The 23,967-nt window shown below is 48.1% G+C and overlaps 1 protein-coding gene across 19 annotated transcripts in view; it reads right to left on the bottom strand.

Moving 5' to 3' along the window:
• Window positions 1–10,775: 10,775 nt before the first annotated feature.
• Window positions 10,776–23,967, bottom strand: part of LOC125463118 (plectin-like) — a 392,251-nt gene continuing 379,059 nt past the window's right edge. For all 19 annotated transcript variants that reach the window (XM_059640946.1, XM_059640955.1, XM_059640962.1 and 16 more), the window contains 2 exons: window positions 12,478–23,510; window positions 10,776–11,353 (listed from right to left, as the gene is read on the bottom strand). In XM_059640946.1, coding sequence (XP_059496929.1) covers window positions 13,302–23,510 — 10,209 coding nt within the window. In that variant the 3' untranslated portion in view covers window positions 10,776–11,353; window positions 12,478–13,301. The remainder of the gene's footprint in view (window positions 11,354–12,477; window positions 23,511–23,967) is intronic.

The raw sequence follows: 23,967 nt of genomic DNA, 5'->3' as shown, positions 1-23,967 counted from the left end.
CATCCTTCGTCACTATCCACAACTCCACCGACCTTAGTGTCATCTGCAAATTTACTAACCCATCCTTCTACGCCCTTATCCAGGTCATTTATAAAAATGACAAATAGCAGTGGACCCAACACCGAGCCTTGCAGTACACCACTAGTAACTGGTCTCCAAGATGAACATTTCCCATCAACCACCACCCTCTGTCTTTTTTCAGCAAGTCAATTTCCGATCCAAACTGCTATATCTCCCACAATCCCATTCCTCCGCATTTTGTACAATAGCCTATTGTGGGGAACCTTATCGAACGCCTTGCTGAAATCCATATACACCACATCAACCGGTTTACTCTCATCTACCTGTTTGGTCACCTTAAATGCCCCTAATGAGACCAACTCCATTACCCTCTCTGGCAATGCATTCCATGCCCCGACCACTCTCTGAGTAAAGAACCTACCTCTGACATCTCCCCGATATTTACCTCCTTTCACTTTAAATCTATGTCCCTTCATAAAAGCTACCTCCACCCTAGGAAAATGTAACAAGGGGCTGAATCTAAGTTCCATCACATTTTTTCATTTGAGTAAGATTTCTTGTTGTATCCAACTCATTAATGACCTGCCCCGTCCCTCCAGTGCTCCTCTGGTCCGATTTCAGCCCCATCATACCATGCACCATTCCTGGAACAGCTCGCCACTCAAGCAGACATCCCAGACTTCTCTAGCATCCCCAGTCCCCAAAGGCATCTTTAAAAGTGCTGCAAATCTGGACCTGCCATGTACGGTTCCTAACATCTGCCCTGGACACACAAATAGGAGGTAATCATACCCCCTTTGTGGGCAGGGACTTGGAGGTGCTGCTGGATGAGATCGGGCAGGAGCAGGACAGTAACCTCCCCTGGGACCAGCAGTGGAGACCACAACACCAAAGAACAAAGAATAAAGAAAATTACAGCTCAGGAACAGGCCCTTCGGCCCTCCAAGCCTGCACCGATCGAGATCCTCCATCTAAACCAATCTTAGTGTCATCTGCAAACTTGCTAATTAGACCATCTGTACCTCCCTCCAGATCATTCATGTACATCACAAACAACAGTGGTCCCAGCACAGATCCCTGTGGAACACCACTGGTCACAGTTCTCCATTTTGAGAAACTCCTTTCCACTACAACTCTCTGTCTCCTGTTGCCCAGCTAGTTTTCTATCCATCGAGCTAGCACACCCTGGACCCCATGCGACTTCACTTTCTCCATCAGCCTACCATGGGGAACCTTATCAAACACCTTACTGGTCTGAGGGTGCCCTCTGTGTGATTGTAGTCTCAGCATCTGGAGGAATGCCCATCGCTCTAGAAGAAAGGTCAATGTCCTTCTTCACTCCACCGAAATAAGTGTTACCATCTTTTCTCCTATTGTTCACTCTCAATCTCCCTCTGCAACTGTACCCACCACCCACCAAGCCCCATGTTCTACCATTCACAGTATTGGCAGTAAAATCTCCCCCATCTCTGCCTCACCTATCCCAATCCCCAACACTGATAATTTTAGATGCCTTCTGCACTACCTACATTCACCTCCTTGTAATACCCAGCTCCCACTCTTTCTAAGGTAAAAGAGACAAAGCAGGAGGATGGCTGCCCAGCTATCAGCTCCTCAGCATCAATGTGGGCAGCACTGTTCAGAGTGACTGGCTGTGTGTATCCAATCCTCTGGGCTCGGATACCCTTCACTTGCTGAGCAAAGACCTGCCAACTGAGTCTCACAGACAGCCATGACAAACCCCCTGTTTGTGTCTGCATCAAACAGCACAGTGTGACAGTGTGAATGTGAGCCTGGTATCTCTGACTGAGGGGAATGCAAGGCAGAACATTCTGAGGAAGGGTCACTCTATTTGAAATGTTAACCCTGCTTTCTCTCCACAGATGCTGCCAGATCTGCTGAACTTTCCAGCAACTTCTGTTTTTATGTTTGATCCTGGAGATACTGAGATTTGTCCAGTCCCTGAGCTGGGGGAAGGTTGGGGGGTGGTTTGTCTCTGAGCACACAGAATCCTTGCTGCACCATTATACTGAGAGTTTCCAGGGCAGCCTGAGGGGCAGCACTGAAGAGCAAAACCATCATCTATGTGGGTTAGAGATGTGCCATGAGGGTTCGCTAAGGCTGGCAATATCAGATACCAATGTCCATGTGTGTGGGGTGTTGGCACCTGGAGGTCTGTTGGAGCTGGATGAACCAGGTGTTTGGTCTGGCTTCTGCCTCAAGAATTCTGAATGTTCAGTTTATTTGGTAAGGTAGGTAGCTCAATATTAATGTGGCGACTTGGTGTTTCACAACTTTGAGTACAAAAGTCAGAATATCATGTTGCAACTTTATAAGACTTTGGTTCAGCCACACTTAGAGTATTATGTTCAATTATGGTCGCCACATTACAGGAAGGATGTGGAGGCTTTGGAGAAGATGCAGAAGAGGTTTACCAGGATGCTGCCTGGATTAGAGGGTATGAACTGTAAGGAGAGGCTAGAAAAACTCCGCTGGTTTTCTCTGGAGCAGCGAAGGCTGAGGGGAGACTTGATAGAAGCCTGTAAAATTCTGAGATGTACAGATAGGGTTGACGGTCAAAATCTGGTTCACAGAATTAAAAATGTCTAAAACTAGGGGGCATGCCTTTCAGGTTAGAGAAAGAAAGTTCAAAGGGGCAATTATTTTTAAACAGTGATGGGAGTCGGGGATGCATTGCCAGGGGTGATGGTGGAGGCAGATACATTAGGAGTGTTTCGGGGACTTTTAGATAAATATATGAATATGCAAAGAATGGAGGGATATGGACTAAAGGCAGACAGAAGGTACTCTCTGATGAAGGGTCTAGGCCCGAAACGTCAGCTTTTGTGCTCCTGAGATGCTGCTGGGCGTGCTGTGTTCATCCAGCTTCACACTTTGTTATCTCAGAAGGTACTAGTTTCATTTTGAATCATGTTCGCCACAACATGTTGGGCCATAGGGCCCATTCCTGTGCTGTACTGCTCTACGTTCTACCTTCTACCTGAATTAGTAATTCCTTTGCCACTGAGAAATTCACCACTCACAAAAACATGAGCGATTGAGCGAGATGCTGCCAACATTGAGATGATCCTTTTCATATTAACCACCAATCCTGCCATCATCCACAGCGCTCAGACACCTTCAAAACTTCACCGTCTCTCTTGCTCCCTTTCTCGGTTTCTCTTTCTGTCTCTCCCTCTGTCTATCTCTCTCTCCCTCTGTCTATCTGTCTCTCTTCCTCTGTATTTCTGTCTCTCTCCCTCTGTCTATCTCTCTCTCCCTCTGTCTATCTGTCTCTCTCCCTCTGTCTATCTCTCTCCCTCTGTCTATCTCTCTCCTTCTGTCTATCTGTCTCTCTCCCTCTGTGACTCTTCTCCAGATTCTTTGTCTTTCTCTCCTTTAAATCTCTCCTTCTTTTATTCTGCCTCTGTCTGTTTCTTGCTCCATCTTTTTCTGTCAGTTCCCCTCGCTCCCCTCATCATCTCTCCCTCTCTCTGTCCAGTCGCTCTGATCCATTCAGTGTGGATTGGGATTGTTCCTCTCCCCTGTTTATCTGGGACTGTTCATTGAATTTTAGTTTTGCCAGTAGTTTGGATTCAATTTAATTCCACTTTGGGGACAGAATCAAAGTCCACTCTGTCCATATTCCAGTAAAACATGGCTCTCCAATGGTCAGGGGCCATGAATAATGCTACTGACAAGTCACTATCACCAGCTGATGAGGACAGAAAGATTGAGTTCAATCTGAGCCGAGACAGATTAGGAGCTACCTCATTACACACTGAGAAAGACAGATGCTCTATAGTCTGCTCAGTGAAGGTCTGAATATTAACCATCTTCAAACTCAGGGTTGGGCTTTGTTCCTACAGTTTTCACAGAGTTGTTTGAAGCTTGTGAATTCATCTGTGAATTCATCTGTGAACTGACACAGAGTCAGTCAACTGAAAGCTAACCGAAACCAAACCGTCCAACAAACAAAAGGAGCAGACTCATTAAAAGTATTCTCACAAGCACAGTCCAAACTCTGAGACAGACAAATAGAAACTTCCACATTGCCCTGCTGGGAGGAATGATTTAACACTGACACTGATTAGAGCCCATTGGCTAAATGAAGAGAGAGCTCCAAATGAGAGGGGCCTCATTTTAAAGTGAAGAGGAGCTCTGTTATCGAGTGAACAGATCAGTAATTCACAAGGAGAAGGAACACAGCTCCCAAAATCAGAGAAAAAGACAGTGGGGAAGAAACTCTATCGTCAGAATCAGCAGCAAGGAAAACATACCTCCAACTACTCATCCGGTACTGTACCCCAGTGTGATACAGCGACAGACCTGTCCCCACCAGTACTGTACCCCAGTGTTATACAGTGACAGACCTGTCCCCCACCAGTACTATACCCCAGCGTTATAATGACAGACCAGTCCCTCACCAGTACTGTACCCAAGAGTTAGACAGTGACAGACCCGTCCCCCACCAGTATTGTACCCCAGTGTTATACAGTGACAGACCCGTCCCCACCGGTACTGTACCCCAGTGTTATACAGTGACAGACCTGTCCCCACCAGTACAGAACCCCAGTGTTATACAGCGACAGACCTGTCCCCCACCGGTACTGTGCCCCAGTGTTATACAGCGACAGACCTGTCCCCACCGGTACTGTACCCCTGTGTTATACAGTGACAGACTCATCCCCCACTGGTACTGTACCCCAGTGTTATACAATGACAGACCAGTCCCCCATCTGTACAGTACCCCAGTGTTATACAATGACAGACCTGTCCCCCACCAGTACTGTACCGCAGAGTTACACAGTGACAGACCTGTCCGCCACCGGTACTGTGCCCCAGTGTTATACAGTGACAGACCTGTCCCCACAGGTACTGTACCCCAGTGTTATACAGTGACAGACCTGTCCCCACAGCACTGTACCCCAGTGTCCCACCAGTACTGTACCCCAGTGTTATACAGTGACAGACCCGTCCCCCATGGGTACTGTGCCCCAGTGTTATACAGTGACAGACCTGTTCCCACCAGTACTGTACCCCTGTGTTATACAGTGAGAGAACCCCATCCCCCACCGGTACTGTACCCCAGTGTTATACAGTGACAGACCCATCCCCCGCCAGTACTGTACCCCAGTGTTATACAATGACAGACCTGTCCCCACCGGTACTGTACCCCAGTGTTATACAGTGACAGACCACGTCCCCAACCGGTACTGTACCACAGTGTTATACAGCGACAGACTCATCCCCCACTGGTACTGTACCCCAGTGTTATACAGTGACAGACCTGTCCCCATCAGTACTGTACCCCAGTGTTATACAGTGGGAGACCTGTCCCCACCGGTACTGTACCCCAGTGTTATACAGTGGGAGACCTATCCCCCACCAGTACTGTACCCCAGTGTCATACAGTGACAGATCCGTCCCCACAGGTACTGTACCCCAGTGTTATACAGTGACAGACCTGTCCCCACAGCACTGTACCCCAGTGCTACACAGTGACAGACCTGTCCCCACCAGTACTGTACCCCAGTGTTATACAGTGACAGACCCGTCCCCCATGGGTACTGTACCCCAGTGTTATACAGTGACAGACCTGTCCCCACCGGTATTGAACCCCAGTGTTATACAGTGACAGACCTGTCCCATACTGGCACTGTGCCCCAGTGTTATACAGTGACAGACCTGTCCCCACCAGTACTGTACCCCTGTTTTATACAGTGACAGACCCCATCCCCCACCGGTACTGTACCCCAGTGTTATACAGCGACAGACCCATCCACCACGGGTACAGTACCCCAGTGTTATACAATGACAGACAAGTCCCCCATCAGAACTGTACCCCAGTGTTATGGAGTGACAGAGCCATCCCCACTGGCACTATATCCCAGCGTTATATAGTGACAGACCTGTCCCAACCAGTACTGTACCCCAGTGTTATACAGTGACAGACCTGTCCCAACCGGTACTGTACCCCAGTGTCATACAGTGACAGAACCCATCCTCCACCAGTACTGTCCCCCAGTGTTATACAGCGACAGACCCGTTCCCCCACCAGTACTGTACCCCAGTGTTATACAGCGACAGACCTGTCCCCCACCAGTACTATACCCCAGCGTTATAATGACAGACCAGTCTCCCACCAGTACTGTACCCCAGAGTTACACAGTGACAGAACCATCCCCCAGCAGTACTGTACCCCAGTGTTATACAGTTACAGACCTGTCCCAACCGGTACTGTACCCCAGTGTTATACAGTGACAGACCTGTCCCTACCAGTACAGAACCCCAGTGTTATACAGTGACAGACCTGTCCCCCACTGGTACTGTGCCCCAGTGTTATACAGCGACAGACCTGTCCCCACCGGTACTGTACCCCTGTGTTATACAGTGACAGAGTCATCCCCCACTGGTACTGTACCCCAGTGTTATACAATGACAGACCAGTCCCCCATCTGTACTGTACCCGTGTTATAGGGTGACAGACCCGTCCCCCACTAGTACTGTGCCCCAGTGTTATACAATGACAGACCAGTCCCCCATCTGTACTATACCCCAGTGTTATACAGTGACAGACCTGTCCCCCATCAGTACTGTACCCCAGTGTTATACAGTGACAGACCCGTCCCCCACCAGTACTGTACCCCAGTGTTATACAGTGACAGACCTGTCCCCACCAGTAATGTAGCCCAGTGTTATACAGTGACAGACCTATCCCCACCGGTACTGTACCCCAACGTTATAGAGATGGACCCGTCCCCCACCAGTACTGTACCCCAGTGTTATACAGCGAAAGGCCAGTCCCCCACCAGTACTGTACCCCAGTGTTATACAATGACAGACCAGTCCCCCATGTGTACTGTACCCCAGTGTTATACAGTGACAGACCTGTCCCCCATCAGTACTGTACCCCAGTGTTATACAGTGACAGACCTGTCCCCCACCAGTAATGTACCCCAGTGTTATACAATGACAGACCAGTCCCCCATCTGTACTGTACCCTACTGTTATAGAGTGACAGACCAGTCCCCCACCAGTACTGTACCCCAGTGTTATACAGGGACAGACCCGTCCCCCACCAGTACTGTACCCCAGTGTTATACAGTGACAGACCACGTCCCCAACCGGTACTGTATCACAGTGTTATACAGCGACAGACTCATCCCCCACTGGTACTGTACCCCAGTGTTATACAGTGACAGACCTGTCCCCACCAGTACTGTACCCCAGTGTTATACAGTGGGAGACCTGTCCGCACCGGTACTGCACCCCAGTGTTATACAGTGACAGACCTATCCCCCACCAGTACTGTGTCCCAGTGTCATACAGTGACAGACCCGTCCCCACAGGTACTGTACCCCAGTGTTATACAGTGACAGACCTGTCCCCACCAGTAATGTAGCCCTGTGTTATACAGTGACAGACCTATCCACAGCGGTACTGTACCCCAACGTTATAGAGATGGACCCGTCCCCCACCAGTACTGTACCCCAGTGTTATACAGCGAAAGGCCAGTCCCCCACCAGTACTGTACCCCAGTGTTATACAATGACAGACCAGTCCCCCATGTGTACTGTACCCCAGTGTTATACAGTGACAGACCTGTCTCCCATCAGTACTGTACCCCAGTGTTATACAGTGACAGACCTGTCCCCCACCAGTAATGTACCCCAGTGTTATACAATGACAGACCAGTCCCCCATCTGTACTGTACCCTACTGTTATAGAGTGACAGACCTGTCCCCCACCAGTACTGTACCCCAGTGTTATACAGGGACAGACCCGTCCCCCACCAGTACTGTACCCCAGTGTTATACAATGACAGACCTGTCCCCACCGGTACTGTACCACAGTGTTATACAGCGACAGACTCATCCCCCACTGGTACTGTACCCCAGTGTTATACAGTGACAGACCACGTCCCCAACCGGTACTGTACCACAGTGTTATACAGCGACAGACTCATCCCCCACTGGTACTGTACCCCAGTGTTATACAGTGACAGACCTGTCCCCATCAGTACTGTACCCCAGTGTTATACAGTGGGAGACCTGTCTCCACCGGTACTGTACCCCAGCGTTATACAGTGACAGACCTATCCCCCACCAGTACTGTGCCCCAGTGTCATACAGTGACAGACCCGTCCCCACAGGTACTGTACCCCAGTGTTATACAGTGACAGACCTGTCCCCACAGCACTGTACCCCAGTGCTACACAGTGACAGACCTGTCCCCACCAGTACTGTACCCCAGTGTTATACAGTGACAGACCCGTCCCCCATGGGTACTGTACCCCAGTGTTATACAGTGACAGACCTGTCCCCACCGGTATTGAACCCCAGTGTTATATAGTGACAGACCTGTCCCATACTGGCACTGTGCCCCAGTGTTATACAGTGACAGACCTGTCCCCACCAGTACTGTACCCCTGTTTTATACAGTGACAGACCCCATCCCCCACCGGTACTGTACCCCAGTGTGATACAGCGACAGACCCATCCCCCACGGGTACAGTACCCCAGTGTTATACAATGACAGACAAGTCCCCCATCAGAACTGTACCCCAGTGTTATAGAGTGACAAACCCGTCCCCACTGGCACTATATCCCGGTGTTATATAGTGACAGACCTGTCCCAACCGGTACTGTACCCCAGTGTCATACAGTGACAGAACCCATCCTCCACCAGTACTGTCCCCCAGTGTTATACAGCGACAGACCCGTTCCCCCACCAGTACTGTACCCCAGTGTAATACAGCGACAGACCTGTCCCCCACCAGTACTATACCCCAGCGTTATAATGACAGACCAGTCTCCCACCAGTACTGTACCCCAGAGTTACACAGTGACAGAACCATCCCCCACCAGTACTGTACCCCAGGGTTATACAGTTACAGACCTGTCCCAACCGATACTGTACCCCAGTGTTATACAGCGACAGACCTGTCCCCCACCAGTACTATACCCCAGCGTTATAATGACAGACCAGTCTCCCACCAGTACTGTACCCCAGAGTTACACAGTGACAGAACCATCCCCCACCAGTACTGTACCCCAGTGTTATACAGTTATAGACCTGTCCCAACTGGTACTGTACCCCAGTGTTATACAGTGACAGACCTGTCCCCACCAGTACAGAACCCCAGTGTTATACAGTGACAGACCTGTCCCCCACTGGTACTGTGCCCCAGTGTTATACAGCGACAGACCTGTCCCCACCGGTACTGTACCCCTGTGTTATACAATGACAGAGTCATCCCCCACTGGTACTGTACCCCAGTGTTATACAATGAGAGACCAGTCCCCCATCTGTACTGTACCCCAGTGTTATAGGGTGACAGACCCGTCCCCCACTAGTACTGTACCCCAGAGTCATACAGCAACAGACCGATCCCCACCGATACTGTACTCCGGTGTTATACACCGACAGACCCGCCCCCCACCAGTACCGTACCCCAGTGTTATAGAGCGACAGGCCAGTCCCCCACCAGTACTGTACCCCAGTGTTATACAATGACAGACCTGTCCCCCATCAGTACTGTACCCCAGTGTTATACAGTGACAGACCTGTTCACCACCAGTAATGTACCCCAGTGTTATACAATGACAGACCAGTCCCCCATCTGTACTGTTCCCTACTGTTATAGAGTGACAGACCTGTCCCCAACCAGTACTCTACCCCTGTGTTATACAGGGGCAGACCCGTCCCCCACCAGTACTGTACCCCAGTGTTATACAATGACAGACCTGTCCCCCACCGGTACTGTACCCCAGTGTTATACAGTGACAGACCTGTCCCCCACCGGTACTGTGCCCCAGTCTTATACAATGACAGACCAGTCCCTCATCGGGCTGTACCCCTGTGTTATACAGTTACAGACCTGTCCCCCACCAGTACTGTACCCCAGTGTTATACGGGGACAGATGTGTCCCCATTATTACTGTTCCCCAGTGTTATACAGTGACAGACCTGTCCCCCATCTGTACTGTACCCCAGTGTTATAGAGTGACAGACCAGTCACCCACCACTACTGTGCCCCAGTGTTATACAGTGACAGACCTGTCCCCACCGGTACTGTACCCCTGTGACAGTGACAGATCACGTCTCCAACCGGTTCCGTACCCCAGTGTTATACAGCGACAGACTCATCCCCCACTGGTACTGTACCCCGGTGTTATACAATGACAGACCAGTCCCCCATCTGTACTGTACCCCAATGTTATAGAGTGACAGACCCGTCCCCACCGGCACTATACCCCAGTGTTATACAGCGACAAACCCATCCCCCACTGGTACTGTACCCCAGTGTTATACAATGACAAACCAGTCCCCCATCTGTACTGTACCCTACTGTTATAGACTGACAGACCTGTCCCCCACCGGTGCTGTACCCCAGTGTTATACAGGGACAGACCCGTCCCCCACCAGTACTGTACCCCAGTGTTATACAGTGACAGACTCGTCTCCACCAGTCCTGTAACCCAGTGTTATACAGCGACAGACCTGTCCCCCACCAGTACTGTACCCCAGTCTTATACAATGACAGACCACTCCCTCATCGGACTGTACCCGAGTGTTATACAGTGACAGACCCGTCTCCACCGGTACTTTGCCCCAGTGGTATAGAGCAACAGACCTCGCTGGGTTCTGTGTTGTGCAGTGCTCAAGGTAAAGGATCACTCTTGTCACTGTCAGGCCCACATTTCTGCGGTAATTTTGTTCGATTATGTTATGAAAGACAATATGAGCAATTTGCGGAAAAGTTCACTTTGTTTTATATATTAATGTTATTTTAATTGTCCCTTGCATCAAGGTTTCTTTTAACAACTTATCTTCTGTACAGCTGATGGAGGTGTTTAATCTCCAGGGGGTTTTCTGGATCGCATCAGTTAGTGTGTTAAATGCACTGTTTATATCAAACAGGCTTATTCAAACGCGAGGGATTCTCCTGACTGAGTTAGTAAGGCATGCAGGTCAGAATAAAAACACAATACATGAACAACATAAAGGGGATGAGTAATGCACCGAGCTGAAAGGTAACAGAGAGAGGTGGGCAAAGTGATGGCTTGGACAGTGCTTGTCTCGCTGATGGGATGGTATCTGAGCTCCATTTCAGCTCCCTGTGAGTCCTCTGACTGGATACTGAGTTCACGGCCCCAACTTTCAGGAACGATGAGCCTCCTGTGAGCCGGTCCTGGTGTCCGCTGAGTTTCCGGAATGTTCTGGTGTGACAGCCTTTGAGAGGTTCTGTCTGCGCTTGGGCCTGTTTTTGTTTTGCTCTCAGTCACTGTGTCACTGACATCACTCCCTGGAACAAGGTGCAATGGAGCTGCAATGAAGAGGCAAATGATCTTTAGGACAATACATGGCTGCGGGTCATCGACAAAGGAGATCAATAAAGACACATCAGTCAACGATGCTGGAAAACTACACAAACCTGGTCCAGCCTTTCACTCTGCGCTTGGCCAGGCCCTGTCACTGTGGAAATGACCCTCCCACCACAGTCACCCAGACCCTCCCTGGGTGCAGGGCTCTGTAAGGGACCAGCCTGCTAACCACATGGAGACAAACAGTAAATCACAGAGTGATACAGTACAGCAGAGGTCCTTCAGCCCATCAAATACTTACCATCAGAACTACACAGTGAAAAACCTTTCCTCAAAATCCCCTCTAAACTTCCTGCCTTTCACTTTAAAATTATGCCCCTTGTTAATGATCCTTCAACTCAGGGGAACAGCTCCTTCCTATTCCCCCTGTGCTTAGGGAAAGCATGCCCCCCCACCACTCCAGTCCAACCAACATCATCCATCCATCCTCAGAATGGGCCCCTTGGGGAGAACCACTCCACACCATATCTCCACCCCACCCTCTGGGAAGTGGGCTACAAGTTTCCTATACCTGAGATAACAAGGTGTAGAGCTGGCCAGGCAACATGAGAGGAGCAGAAAGGCTGACGTTTCAGGCCTAGACCCTTCTTCAAAAGTTCCTACTATCTCTTTCCTATACCTACTGGTTATATGGGGTAGGAGGGGGAAAGATTGTAAGGGAGAGAGTGAGAGGTAGAGGGGGTACGAGTATGAGTGAGCAGGAGAGAGAGTGAAGGGGGAGTGAGGGAGAGATGGAGGGGGAGAGTGAGTGAGGGGAGAGTGTGAGTATGGGAGTATGGGAGAGTGAGTGACTGAGGGGGAGAGAGGGAAGTGGAGTGAGTGAGGTGGAGAGAGGGGTGGAGAGTATGGGTGAGGGAGAGACAGGGGAGTAGTGTTTGAATGAGGTAGAGACTGAGTGAGTGAGGGGGAAGGAAGGGAAGAGTGTGTGAGTGGGGAGGGACAGAGTGAGTGAGTGAGAAAATAGAGAGCAAGGGAGAGTGAGAGAGTGTGTGAGGGGAAATGGAGACATTGAGTGAGATTACAATGGGATTCAGGGAATACTGAAGAGCAGTTTTCTGTCACTCACCTACTATGAATTGGCTGCAATAAGGGGAGCCAGGAGGAATCTCGAAGTGAGCACCAGTCAGTTTGTGTCCACAGAGAGATGTCAGGCAGAGCAGGGCTGGCTCAGCAACTACAGGCTGGCTTCTCTAGAAGGCTGTTCAGAGCTGTCCTGGTTCACATGAGGAGTCTCAGATCTCAATGGTCATTAAAACAGTCAGTGCAGTGGAGACACATGGTTTAAGGGAAGAGTTGGCTGGAGTTTTCCTGAAGCAGACGGGAACCCCCAACTCCACGGAGGGTTCAATAAATTCGAAAGACGGCACCTTGTTAATATTTGGTTTCTTTTCAAACAGCATCAAGTCTTTATTATAGTTCAATGGAAGAGAAGCTATTAATACTTGCAGCATATTGATTTTAAAATAGAAAGCGAGATATCCGGTCACACTGTGGGTCAGTGCATTCATCAAGAAAGTTATGAGGTTTGGATATTGAACTCCTCCCCACTGACAGGGTAAGATCAGCATATGGCAGCAGTGGTTTCAGGTTAGTCTTCCTGCTTCACAAATAGCAACACCATTAGTCCATTTGGGAAATGGAGATAAATCAGATCTAGATAAATTGTCTCTTCTTGTTCCAAACATATACATTCCACTGGATTAATTTTAAATCACAAGACTATTTAAAACTCAGAGGGACTGAGGTGATTGAAAATTAAAATAAATTTCCCTCAAACATTTTTATCAGAATAATGGTGTCCCTTGCTGTCCTTTGTAGAGACACTTGCTTGGTCATTTGCTAGTTGTGGAGCAGGATGATGGGGAAGGGGACCTGGCGACAGTGGTCTTGCTACATCATTGACACCTGTAGAAGCTGGGACTGGGTAAACAGGGAGTTCTCATCTGTGTTATGGAGCGGCTGAGAGCTCAGGGACATGGTCACTGTCTCCCGCCCTCCGGGAACTGCGGTGGCCAATCTGCGGCCATAACTGGACGATGTGTATGAGGAAGATGAGAAGGACATGGAGTAACTGGATCCTGAAGCATCAAAGCTCCCCCGCCTAGAGCCTGTTCTAGATCCAGTTCTTGAACCTGATCGAGAACCTGCGGAAGAACCAGCTCCGCTGATGTTGTAGGGACTGTAGAAACCTTTGGTCGATTGTGATGATGCTTCAAGCAAACGCAGGCCTGTCCCTTCTTCAATCATCGATCGGTCCATTGCATCTTTGTAGGAAATCTTCAGTTTGGTTTTGGGACAGGTTATATACTTTGTATGAGCTCCAACATCCCTCAGTTTTTGGGCAGTGCGGGCATCAATGGTGCCTTTTTGTAAAGCTTCATCCAGAGACACTCGCCCCGGCACATCAGGCTCAATCAGTCCACCAGTCAGGTACTGCACCTCCAGGAATCGCTGGCCTGCTTCATAATATAGCCAGCCTTTCTTCAAAGCCTGAGCAGCAGACATTTTTGTCTTGGTTCTTGGATCTTCAAATCCATTGAATGCTTTCTGAGCCAGGTTGATCCTGTCGACCATGATCTTGTCCACAAGGGAGTGAGCAACAGCATCTGTGACTGAATATTTCTCTCCTGTCGCAGGATCAATGATTCCACCAGTACAGGCCTGAGCTTCCAATAACCTCTGACCACTGATGTTATCCACCAAGTTACGATGCATAGCTTCTGTGATGGAGACTTTCTCGAGCGTATCTGTGTCCAAGATGCCAGCAACTGGACATGTTTCCTCAACTGGATCATTCCATGTGACCATCTGACTTCTCATGGGACTTGTTTGTTGGCTTGTGTATGAAGATGAGGAGCCAACTGAGGAAGTCCTTGAGCGGAACCCACTCATGTTTCCAGACAACATATCAGCAAATTCCGTGATGGATAAAGCTCCAGAGCGATACAAGTCTAAAGAACCTTGGTCAATCAGCCCTCTGGACAGTGCATCATCGATATCATACTGTCGTCCTGATCGTCTGTCAGTGATTACTGACTTCACCACACCATCGGATGAAGAGATTGTCACTTCCTCCCATTCACATTCCTGTTCAGATAGCTCTGTGTAAGTCTGATGATCAATCAATCCTTTACGATAAGCTTCGTAAACAGACATCTCTTTGCCAGTTTCAGGATCAACTATGACCACTCGCCGTTTGCGAACAGATGATTTGGATGAAGTTTTCCTCTCTCTCCTCTTGTCTTTCAGGATGAGTAAACAGAGTCCAGTATCAGAATCAACTACACAACGCTCCTTCAGCTGCAGGTAAGTGAGGTTTTCCTCAGTATTTGGATCAAAAAAGCCCTTTGTATCATCACCTGGGTCTGACAAGATCTTATTCATTTCCTCATCAAACAGGCCTCGTTTGTAGGCCACCTCTACAGGCAGACGGTGACTGTACTCTGGGTCAATGATCCCACCTGTAGCGATCTGTGATTCCAATAAACGAATCCCGTGATCTTTTAGAATCAGATTTTTCTGCATGGCTTGAAACAGAGAGAGCAGTTCACCTGAATAAGGATCTCTATAACCAGTAACGGCCCTCTCAGCTGACAGAAGCTTATCCTTAAACTCTGGACCCACCACTCCCATTTTCACAGCATCACTAACCGTTAATTTCAGATTTTTAATGGGGTCAATCATGTAACCTGTTGCTGCTTGAGCCTCTAACAACTCAAAGGCTGTCCCAGGTCGAATCATACCCTTCTTCATGGCTTGGTAAATGGTTAATCTCTCTTTGGTAGCTTCAACAAACACTCCTGAAATACAACTGGTGCCTTCCAAATATTTCTTGATACTGTCACTGACTTCCTCCACAGTGATTTCACCTTCCAGTAGCTGTGCAGCATCAGAACTTGTGATGATGTCTGATGCAACAAGTTCCTCCATTGTGATCTGTTTCCTGAGACCTTTAAATACCAATTTCTTCCTGTCCGTCAGGGTCAACAGGCGATGTCCTGTGTTTTCATCCACCTTGCACCGCTTCATCAGCTGACTGTAACTCATCGGCTCTTCAGTGCTGGGGTCACGGAACCCTTGTGGCCGCTCAGTGGGATCAGTCAGCAGGCTGTACGTCTCACGGTCAAGGTAACCACGCTGATAGGCTATCTCCAGAGGAAGGTGGTAACTGTATTCTGGGTCAATAATGCCACCTGTGACCAACTGGGCATCCAGTAGCCTCAGGACATACTCCTTTGCAATGAGGCCTTTCTTCATGGCTTGGAAAAGTGAGATGCCTTTCCCAGTGTAAGGGTCCCGGTATCCAGTGACAGCTCGTTCAGCTGATAGCAGTCTGTCGTGGAGCTCAGGACCCACCAGACCTTCTCTCACAGCCTCATCTACAGACAGCCTCTTATTCTTTACTGGATCCAGCATGAACCCAGTGGCAGCCTGGGCTTCTAAAAGAGCATCAGTGATCTCAGGTTTCACCAAACCCTTCTTCATCGCTTCATATAGCGTCAACACTTCCTTCCCAGCAAATTTGTAAATCCCACTGATAGCTCCGGTTCCAAACAGGTACTTCCTCACTGACTCGATCTCACAGACCTGCTGCACAGTTAATCGCTTGTCCTTCAGCATATTCAATGTTTCCAGGTCAATGATTTTAGAGGAATAAAGCTGATCAGCTGTGATCTTGCTCCTGAAGGTATTAAATGTAATCATTTCATACCCTCTGCGGATTTCTACCTGCTGAATAATCTCAATAATTACCACAACCAATCGCTCGCGTGTGATTTTTCCTGAACGGTAGTCCCTTGTTAACTTGAGCCTCTCTTTCTCGGTAATTAACTCAGAGTTCAGGATTTCCCAAACGGACATGGATTTCCCACTGAAGATGCCCTCAGGAAGCTCCACTGTTGTGTTCTCAAATACCTCCCTTGTTTCAACTTCACTGTGCACCAGATTTTCAACCACTTTGGGTATCTCGCTGTCCTTCACTGGGATAAGATGGAGTCCTGTCTCCGGATCTACTAAACACCTCTCCTTTAGCTGCTGATAGGTGAGGTCTTCATCAGTGTTGGGGTCAAGAAACCCTTTGCTATCATCCCCGACATCGGAAAGAATCTTATTCATCTCCGCATCAAACATTCCTCGTTGATAGGCCACATCGACAGGCAGTCGGTGACTGTGCACGGGGTCAATGATACCTCCTGTGGCAATCTGTGCCTCAAGGAGACGGATGCCATTACCCTTAGGGACAAGATCCTTGCTGATGGCTTCAAATAAGGAGATTTTGTGGCCAGTGTAGGGGTCGGTGTATCCAGTCACAGCTTTCTCTGCAGACAGGAGTTTTTCATGGAGCTCTGGGCCCACCAGACCTTCTTTAACTGCCTCATCGACAGTGAGGGTTCGATTCCTCACAGGATCAACAATAAACCCTGAGCCTGCCTGAGCCTCCAATAAGGACTCTGCTGTGCTCGGACTCAACAAATTCTTCTTCATTGCTTCATAAAAGCTCATCTTCGCCTTTGTAGGTTCAATAAACACTCCGGCGATACTGTCTGACCCCTGTAGGAACCTCTTCACTGAATCCACCTTACCAACATCTTCTGGTGTTGCTTTTCCCTTCTGAAGCCCCTCAAATGTTTTCTTATCAATGATCTTCGATTTGAGTAACTCACTGGCAGGAACTTTGTCTCGAAGTCCATCAAATGTTATTTGTGACTTTTTCTTCACCTCAGTTTCCTCAATGATTGTGACAACTATTGTAATGATCTTTTCCACAGTCACTTTTCCTGATCTGTATTGTCGGATAAGGTCCCGACGTTGTTCTTCAGTGAAATACTCAGAGTTTATCAATTCCCAGATGGTGACTGTTCTACCAGAGAATTTTCCAGATGGGACAGACACTGAAGCCTTTTGGAAAACCTCTTTAGTCACCTCCTCAGGGTGTACATCTACACGTTTAATTGCCCCTTCAGTCAATGGTAACAGGGCAAGTGATGTCTCGGGATCAGTTCGACATTTCTCCTTCAGCTGTCGGTATGTGACTCGTTCGTCTGTGTTTGGTTCAGTGAAGCCTTTAACATCATTGCTGGACGTGGACAACATTTCACTCATCTCCTCATCCAACATGCCCCGCTTGTAGGCCACATCAATGGGCAGACGGTGGCTGGTCACTGGGTCAATGATACCTCCTGATGCCAACTGGGCATCCAGGAGAGGGACACCGTATTTCTTGGGTATGAGGTCCTTCTGCATTGCTTCAAATAAGGAGATTTTGTGGCCAGTGTAGGGGTCGGTGTATCCAGTCACAGCTTTCTCTGCAGACAGGAGTTTCTCATGGAGCTCTGGGCCCACCAGACCTTCTTTAACTGCCTCATCGACAGTGAGAGTTCGATTTCTCACAGGGTCAACAATAAACCCTGAGCCTGCCTGAGCCTCCAGTAGGGCCTCTGCTGTGCTCAGACTCAACAAATTCTTCTTCATGGCTTCGTAAAAGCTCATCGTCACATTTGTAGGTTCAATAAACACTCCGGCGATACCATCTGACCCCTGTAGGAACCTCTTCACTGAATCCACCTTACCAACATCTTCTGGTGTTGCTTTTCCCTTCTGAAGCCCCTCAAATGTTTTCTTATCAATGATCTTCGATTCGAGTAACTCACTGGCAGGAACTTTGTCTCGAAGTCCTTCGAAGAGAAGCTGTGGTTTCTTCTTCGCTTCTTTTTCTTCAATCACCGTGATAACAATTCTGATGATCTTCTCTACTGTGACCTTTCCTGATCTGTATTGTCGAATCAGGTCCCTCCTTTGTTCCTCAGTGAAATACTCGGAATTAATCAGCTCCCAGATAGTGACTGTCTTCCCAGTGAATGCACCAGCAGGAACTGACACTGTTGTCTTTTTAAAAGTATCTTTTGTCTGTTCCTCATCGTAAGCCGGTTTTAAGGTAACAGCTTTCTCACTCAAAGGCAGCAGGTAGAGCCCAGTTGTGTCATCCTTTATACATCGGTCCTTCAGTTTTTGGTAAGTGAGGGTCTCCTCTGTGTTTGGATCATAAAATCCTTTATTGTCATCACTGGGAGTAGACAACATGTGAGTCATCTCCTCACCTAACATGCCCCTCTTGTAGGCCACATCAATGGGCAGACGATGGCTGGTCACTGGGTCAATGATACCTCCAGATGACAACTGGGCGTCCAAGAGACGTATTCCGTGTTCCCTCTGAAGAAGGTTCTTCTGCATTGCTTCAAATAAGGAGATTCTGTGGCCAGTGTAGGGGTCGGTGTATCCGGTCACAGCTTTCTCTGCAGACAGGAGTTTTTCATGGAGCTCTGGGCCCACCAGACCTTCTTTAACTGCCTCATCGACAGAGAGAGTTCGATTCCTCACAGGGTCAACAATAAACCCTGAGCCTGCCTGAGCCTCCAATAAGGACTCTGCTGTGCTTGGACTCAACAAATTCTTCTTCATTGCTTCATAAAAGCTCATCTTCGCCTTTGTAGGTTCAATAAACACTCCGGCGATACTGTCTGACCCCTGTAGGAACCTCTTCACTGAATCCAACTTGCCAACATCTTCTGGTGTTGCTTTTCCCTTCTGAAGCCCCTCAAATGTTTTCTTATCAATGATCTTCGATTCGAGTAACTCACTGGCAGGAACTTTGTCTCGAAGTCCATCAAACTGAGGCTGCCTTTTAGCTTCAGTCTCACCAATGATTGTGACAACTATTGTAATGATCTTTTCCACAGTCACTTTTCCTGATCTGTATTGTCGGATAAGGTCCCGACGTTGTTCTTCAGTGAAATACTCAGAGTTTATCAATTCCCAGATGGTGACTGTTCTACCAGAGAATTTTCCAGATGGGACAGACACTGAAGCCTTTTGGAAAACCTCTTTAGTCACCTCCTCAGAGTGTACATCTACACGTTTAATTGCCTCTTCAGTCAATGGTAACAGGGCAAGTGATGTCTCGGGATCAGTTCGACATTTCTCCTTCAGCTGTCGGTATGTGACACGTTCGTCTGTGTTTGGTTCAGTGAAGCCTTTAACATCATCGCTGGACGTGGACAACATTTCACTCATCTCCTCATCCAACATGCCCCTCTTGTAGGCCACATCAATGGGCAGACGGTGGCTGGTCACTGGGTCAATGATACCTCCTGATGCCAACTGGGCGTCCAGGAGAGGGACACCGTATTTCTTGGGTATGAGGTCCTTCTGCATTGCTTCAAATAAGGAGATTTTGTGGCCAGTGTAGGGGTCAGTGTATCCGGTCACAGCTTTCTCTGCAGACAGGAGTTTCTCATGGAGCTCTGGGCCCACCAGACCTTCTTTAACTGCCTCATCGACAGTGAGGGTTCGATTCCTCACAGGGTCAACAATAAACCCTGAGCCTGCCTGAGCCTCCAATAAGGACTCTGCTGTGCTCGGACTCAACAAATTCTTCTTCATTGCTTCATAAAAGCTCATCGTCACATTTGTAGGTTCAATAAACACTCCGGCGATGCTGTCTGACCCCCGTAGGAACCTCTTCACTGAATCCACCTTACCAACATCTTCTGGTGTTGCTTTTCCCTTCTGAAGTCCATCAAATGTTTTCTTATCAATGATCTTCGATTCGAGTAACTCACTGGCAGGAACTTTGTCTCGAAGTCCTTCGAAGAGAAGCTGTGGTTTCTTCTTCGCTTCTTTTTCTTCAATCACCGTGATAACAATTCTGATGATCTTCTCTACTGTGACCTTTCCTGATCTGTATTGTCGAATCAGGTCCCTCCTTTGTTCCTCAGTGAAATACTCGGAATTAATCAGCTCCCAGATAGTGACTGTCTTCCCAGTGAATGCACCAGCAGGAACTGACACTGTTGTCTTTTTAAAAGTATCTTTTGTCTGTTCCTCATCGTAAGCCGGTTTTAAGGTAACAGCTTTCTCACTCAAAGGCAGCAGGTAGAGCCCAGTTGTGTCATCCTTTATACATCGGTCCTTCAGTTTTTGGTAAGTGAGGGTCTCCTCTGTGTTTGGATCATAAAATCCTTTATTGTCATCACTGGGAGTAGACAACATGTGAGTCATCTCCTCACCTAACATGCCCCTCTTGTAGGCCACATCAATGGGCAGACGATGGCTGGTCACTGGGTCAATGATACCTCCAGATGACAACTGGGCGTCCAAGAGACGTATTCCGTGTTCCCTCTGAAGAAGGTTCTTCTCCATTGCTTCAAATAAGGAGATTTTGAGGCCACTGTAGGGGTCGGTGTATCCGGTCACAGCTTTCTCTGCAGACAGGAGTTTTTCATGGAGCTCTGGGCCCACCAGACCTTCTTTAACTGCCTCATCGACAGTGAGGGTTCGATTCCTCACAGGGTCAACAATAAACCCTGAGCCTGCCTGAGCCTCCAATAAGGACTCTGCTGTGCTCGGACTCAACAAATTCTTCTTCATTGCTTCATAAAAGCTCATCGTCACATTTGTAGGTTCAATAAACACTCCGGCGATACTGTCTGACCCCTGTAGGAACCTCTTCACTGAATCCACCTTACCAACATCTTCTGGTGTTGCTTTTCCCTTCTGAAGCCCCTCAAATGTTTTCTTATCAATGATCTTCGATTCGAGTAACTCACTGGCAGGAACTTTGTCTCGAAGTCCATCAAATGTTATTTGTGACTTTTTCTTCACCTCAGTTTCCTCAATGATTGTGACAACTATTGTAATGATCTTTTCCACAGTCACTTTTCCTGATCTGTATTGTCGGATAAGGTCCCGACGTTGTTCTTCAGTGAAATACTCAGAGTTTATCAATTCCCAGATGGTGACTGTTCTACCAGAGAATTTTCCAGATGGGACAGACACTGAAGCCTTTTGGAAAACCTCTTTAGTCACCTCCTCAGAGTGTACATCTACACGTTTAATTGCCTCTTCAGTCAATGGTAACAGGGCAAGTGTTGTCTCGGGATCAGTTCGACATTTCTCCTTCAGCTGTCGGTATGTGACTCGTTCGTCTGTGTTTGGTTCAGTGAAGCCTTTAACATCATCGCTGGACGTGGACAACATTTCACTCATCTTCTCATCCAACATGCCCCTCTTGTAGGCCACATCAATGGGCAGACGGTGGCTGGTCACTGGGTCAATGATACCTCCTGATGCCAACTGGGCATCCAGGAGAGGGACACCGTATTTCTTGGGTATGAGGTCCTTCTGCATTGCTTCAAATAAGGAGATTTTGTGGCCAGTGTAGGGGTCGGTGTATCCAGTCACAGCTTTCTCTGCAGACAGGAGTTTCTCATGGAGCTCTGGGCCCACCAAACCTTCTTTAACTGCCTCATCGACAGTGACAGTTCGATTCCTCACAGGGTCAACAATAAACCCTGAGCCTGCCTGAGCCTCCAGTAGGGCCTCTGCTGTGCTCGGACTCAACAAATTCTTCTTCATTGCTTCATAAAAGCTCATCTTCGCCTTTGTAGGTTCAATAAACACTCCAGCAATACCATCTGACCCCTGTAGGAACCTCTTCACTGAATCCACCTTACCAACATCTTCTGGTGTTGCTTTTCCCTTCTGAAGTCCATCAAATGTTTTCTTATCAATGATCTTCGATTCGAGTAACTCACTGGCAGTAACTTTGTCTCGAAGTCCTTCGAAGAGAAGTTGCTTTTTTGCTTCAGCCTCATCAATTATTGTAATGATATATTTGATGATGCTTTCAATAGTCACTTTTCCTGATCTGTATTGTCGGATAAGGTCCCGACGTTGATCCTCTGTGAAATACTCAGAGTTTATCAATTCCCAGATTGTTACTGTTTTACCAGAGAATTTTCCAGATGGGACAGACACTGTGGCTGTGCTGAAGATGTCACGTGTTTGCTCTGTTGTATAACCTCCCTTGTATCTCACTGCTTCATCAGTCAATGGCAAGAGACAGAGTCCAGTTTCTGAGTCCTTTTGACATCTGTCCATCAGTTGGAAGTAAGTAAGGTATTCCTGGGTATTGGGGTCAAAATATCCTTTGGTTTCATCGCTGTCACTGGCAAGTGTTCTGTTCATGTCCTCATCGATGATGCCTTGCTTATAGCCCTGCTCCAAGGGCAGTCGATGACTGTTCAAAGGGTCAATGATTCCACCCGTTGCCATCTGAGCTTGCAGTAGGCATATTGCATGGTTTGCACTGATGAGATCTTTCTTCATTGCTTCAAACAGGGAGATTGTCTCTCCCGTGTAGGGATCCCTGTAACCAGTCACTGCCCTCTCTGCAGACAGCAGCTTTTCCTGAAGCTCTGGTCCAACCACAGCTTCCTTAATGGCCTCATTCACTGGCAACTTCTTGTTTTTAATGGGGTCAATGATGAAGCCAGAAGCTGCCTGTGCCTCAAGCAGTGTTGTAGCTGTAGTGGGTTTCAATAATCCCTGCTTCATTGCCTGATAGATGCTCATTTTCTCATTTCTGGGCTCAATGATGAGACCAGCAATGCAGCTCTTGCCCTGCAGATAATTCTTCAGATTTTCCTTTTTGGAGAGTTCCTGTACTGTTAATGAACCCTTCTTCAGTTTGTCCAACTGTTTCTTGCTCAAGATACCAGCTTGCTGTAGACGACTGGCCGTTACTGGCTGGCGAAGGCCAGTGAAAATGAGTTTGGTGTCTTCACTTTCAGGAACTGAATCAACCACATCTCTGCCATTGGAAATGGCCTTCACTGAAGTCACTGTCACTTGCTCAATTGGAGCCATCTCTTTCATCTTCTTCTGCGCTTCCAGTTGCTCTCTCAGTATCCGATTTTCCTCAGCCAGCTGCTTCTCTTTCTGCTGTCTTTTCTCTTCCATTTCCTGCAATTCCTTTTGCTTAGCATGAACCAGATCCTCAGCCTTCTGTTGCTTTCTCAATGCCTCCTCCATACTCGCCTGAAGCCTGCATTTCTCATCCTCCAGTTTCTTCATTTGTTCACTTTGTTCATCCTTCAGGGATTGAGATTTCTTCAATTCATCTTCGTAAAGTCGCTCTAACCTCTTCTTTTCCTCTTCAACCATCTTTTCCTTCTTTAGCAGGAGCTCTTTCTCGCTGATAAAGGTTTGTTGAAGAATCTGAGTGGTCTCAGCAATTTCCTTCTTCTGCCCTGCTTCCATCTGTAAGACCCGAGTACAGGAAACCAACCGTTAATGATAGATTCTGACTCAAGACAGCACAAAGACTGTTTATACATCAGACAACCCAGCAGCCTGCTCCCCAATAACCCGCTTCCCTGTAGCCCCATCCCAATAACCGCGCCCCCAATAACTAATCCCCAATAACATGACTCCAATAACCCATCCAGAATAACCCCACCCCCAGTGAATTGTTGCCTAACACAATAATGCATGTATGACCTCCACCTTGCTCACTGATAACTGACAAGTGAGTGGTTTAATAATTGAGAGGCAAAGGATTAAGGGGGGAGGGAGTTAAGGAGTGAAAGATTGGGTAGGGTAAAGGAGGATGGTTAGGAGTGAGGGAGGCAGGCAAGCTGGGAGGGAAGGGATACAGACTGAGAGAAGGGGTAAGAAATGAAGGAGGGGGCAATGAGGGAGGGACGTAATGAGGGAA

Source organism: Stegostoma tigrinum, chromosome 2 (genome assembly GCF_030684315.1).
Source record: "Stegostoma tigrinum isolate sSteTig4 chromosome 2, sSteTig4.hap1, whole genome shotgun sequence".
Lineage (NCBI taxonomy): Eukaryota > Metazoa > Chordata > Chondrichthyes > Orectolobiformes > Stegostomatidae > Stegostoma > Stegostoma tigrinum.
The sequence above is the reverse complement of the archived record's forward strand: the minus strand, read 5'-3'. Positions and strand labels throughout refer to the sequence as shown.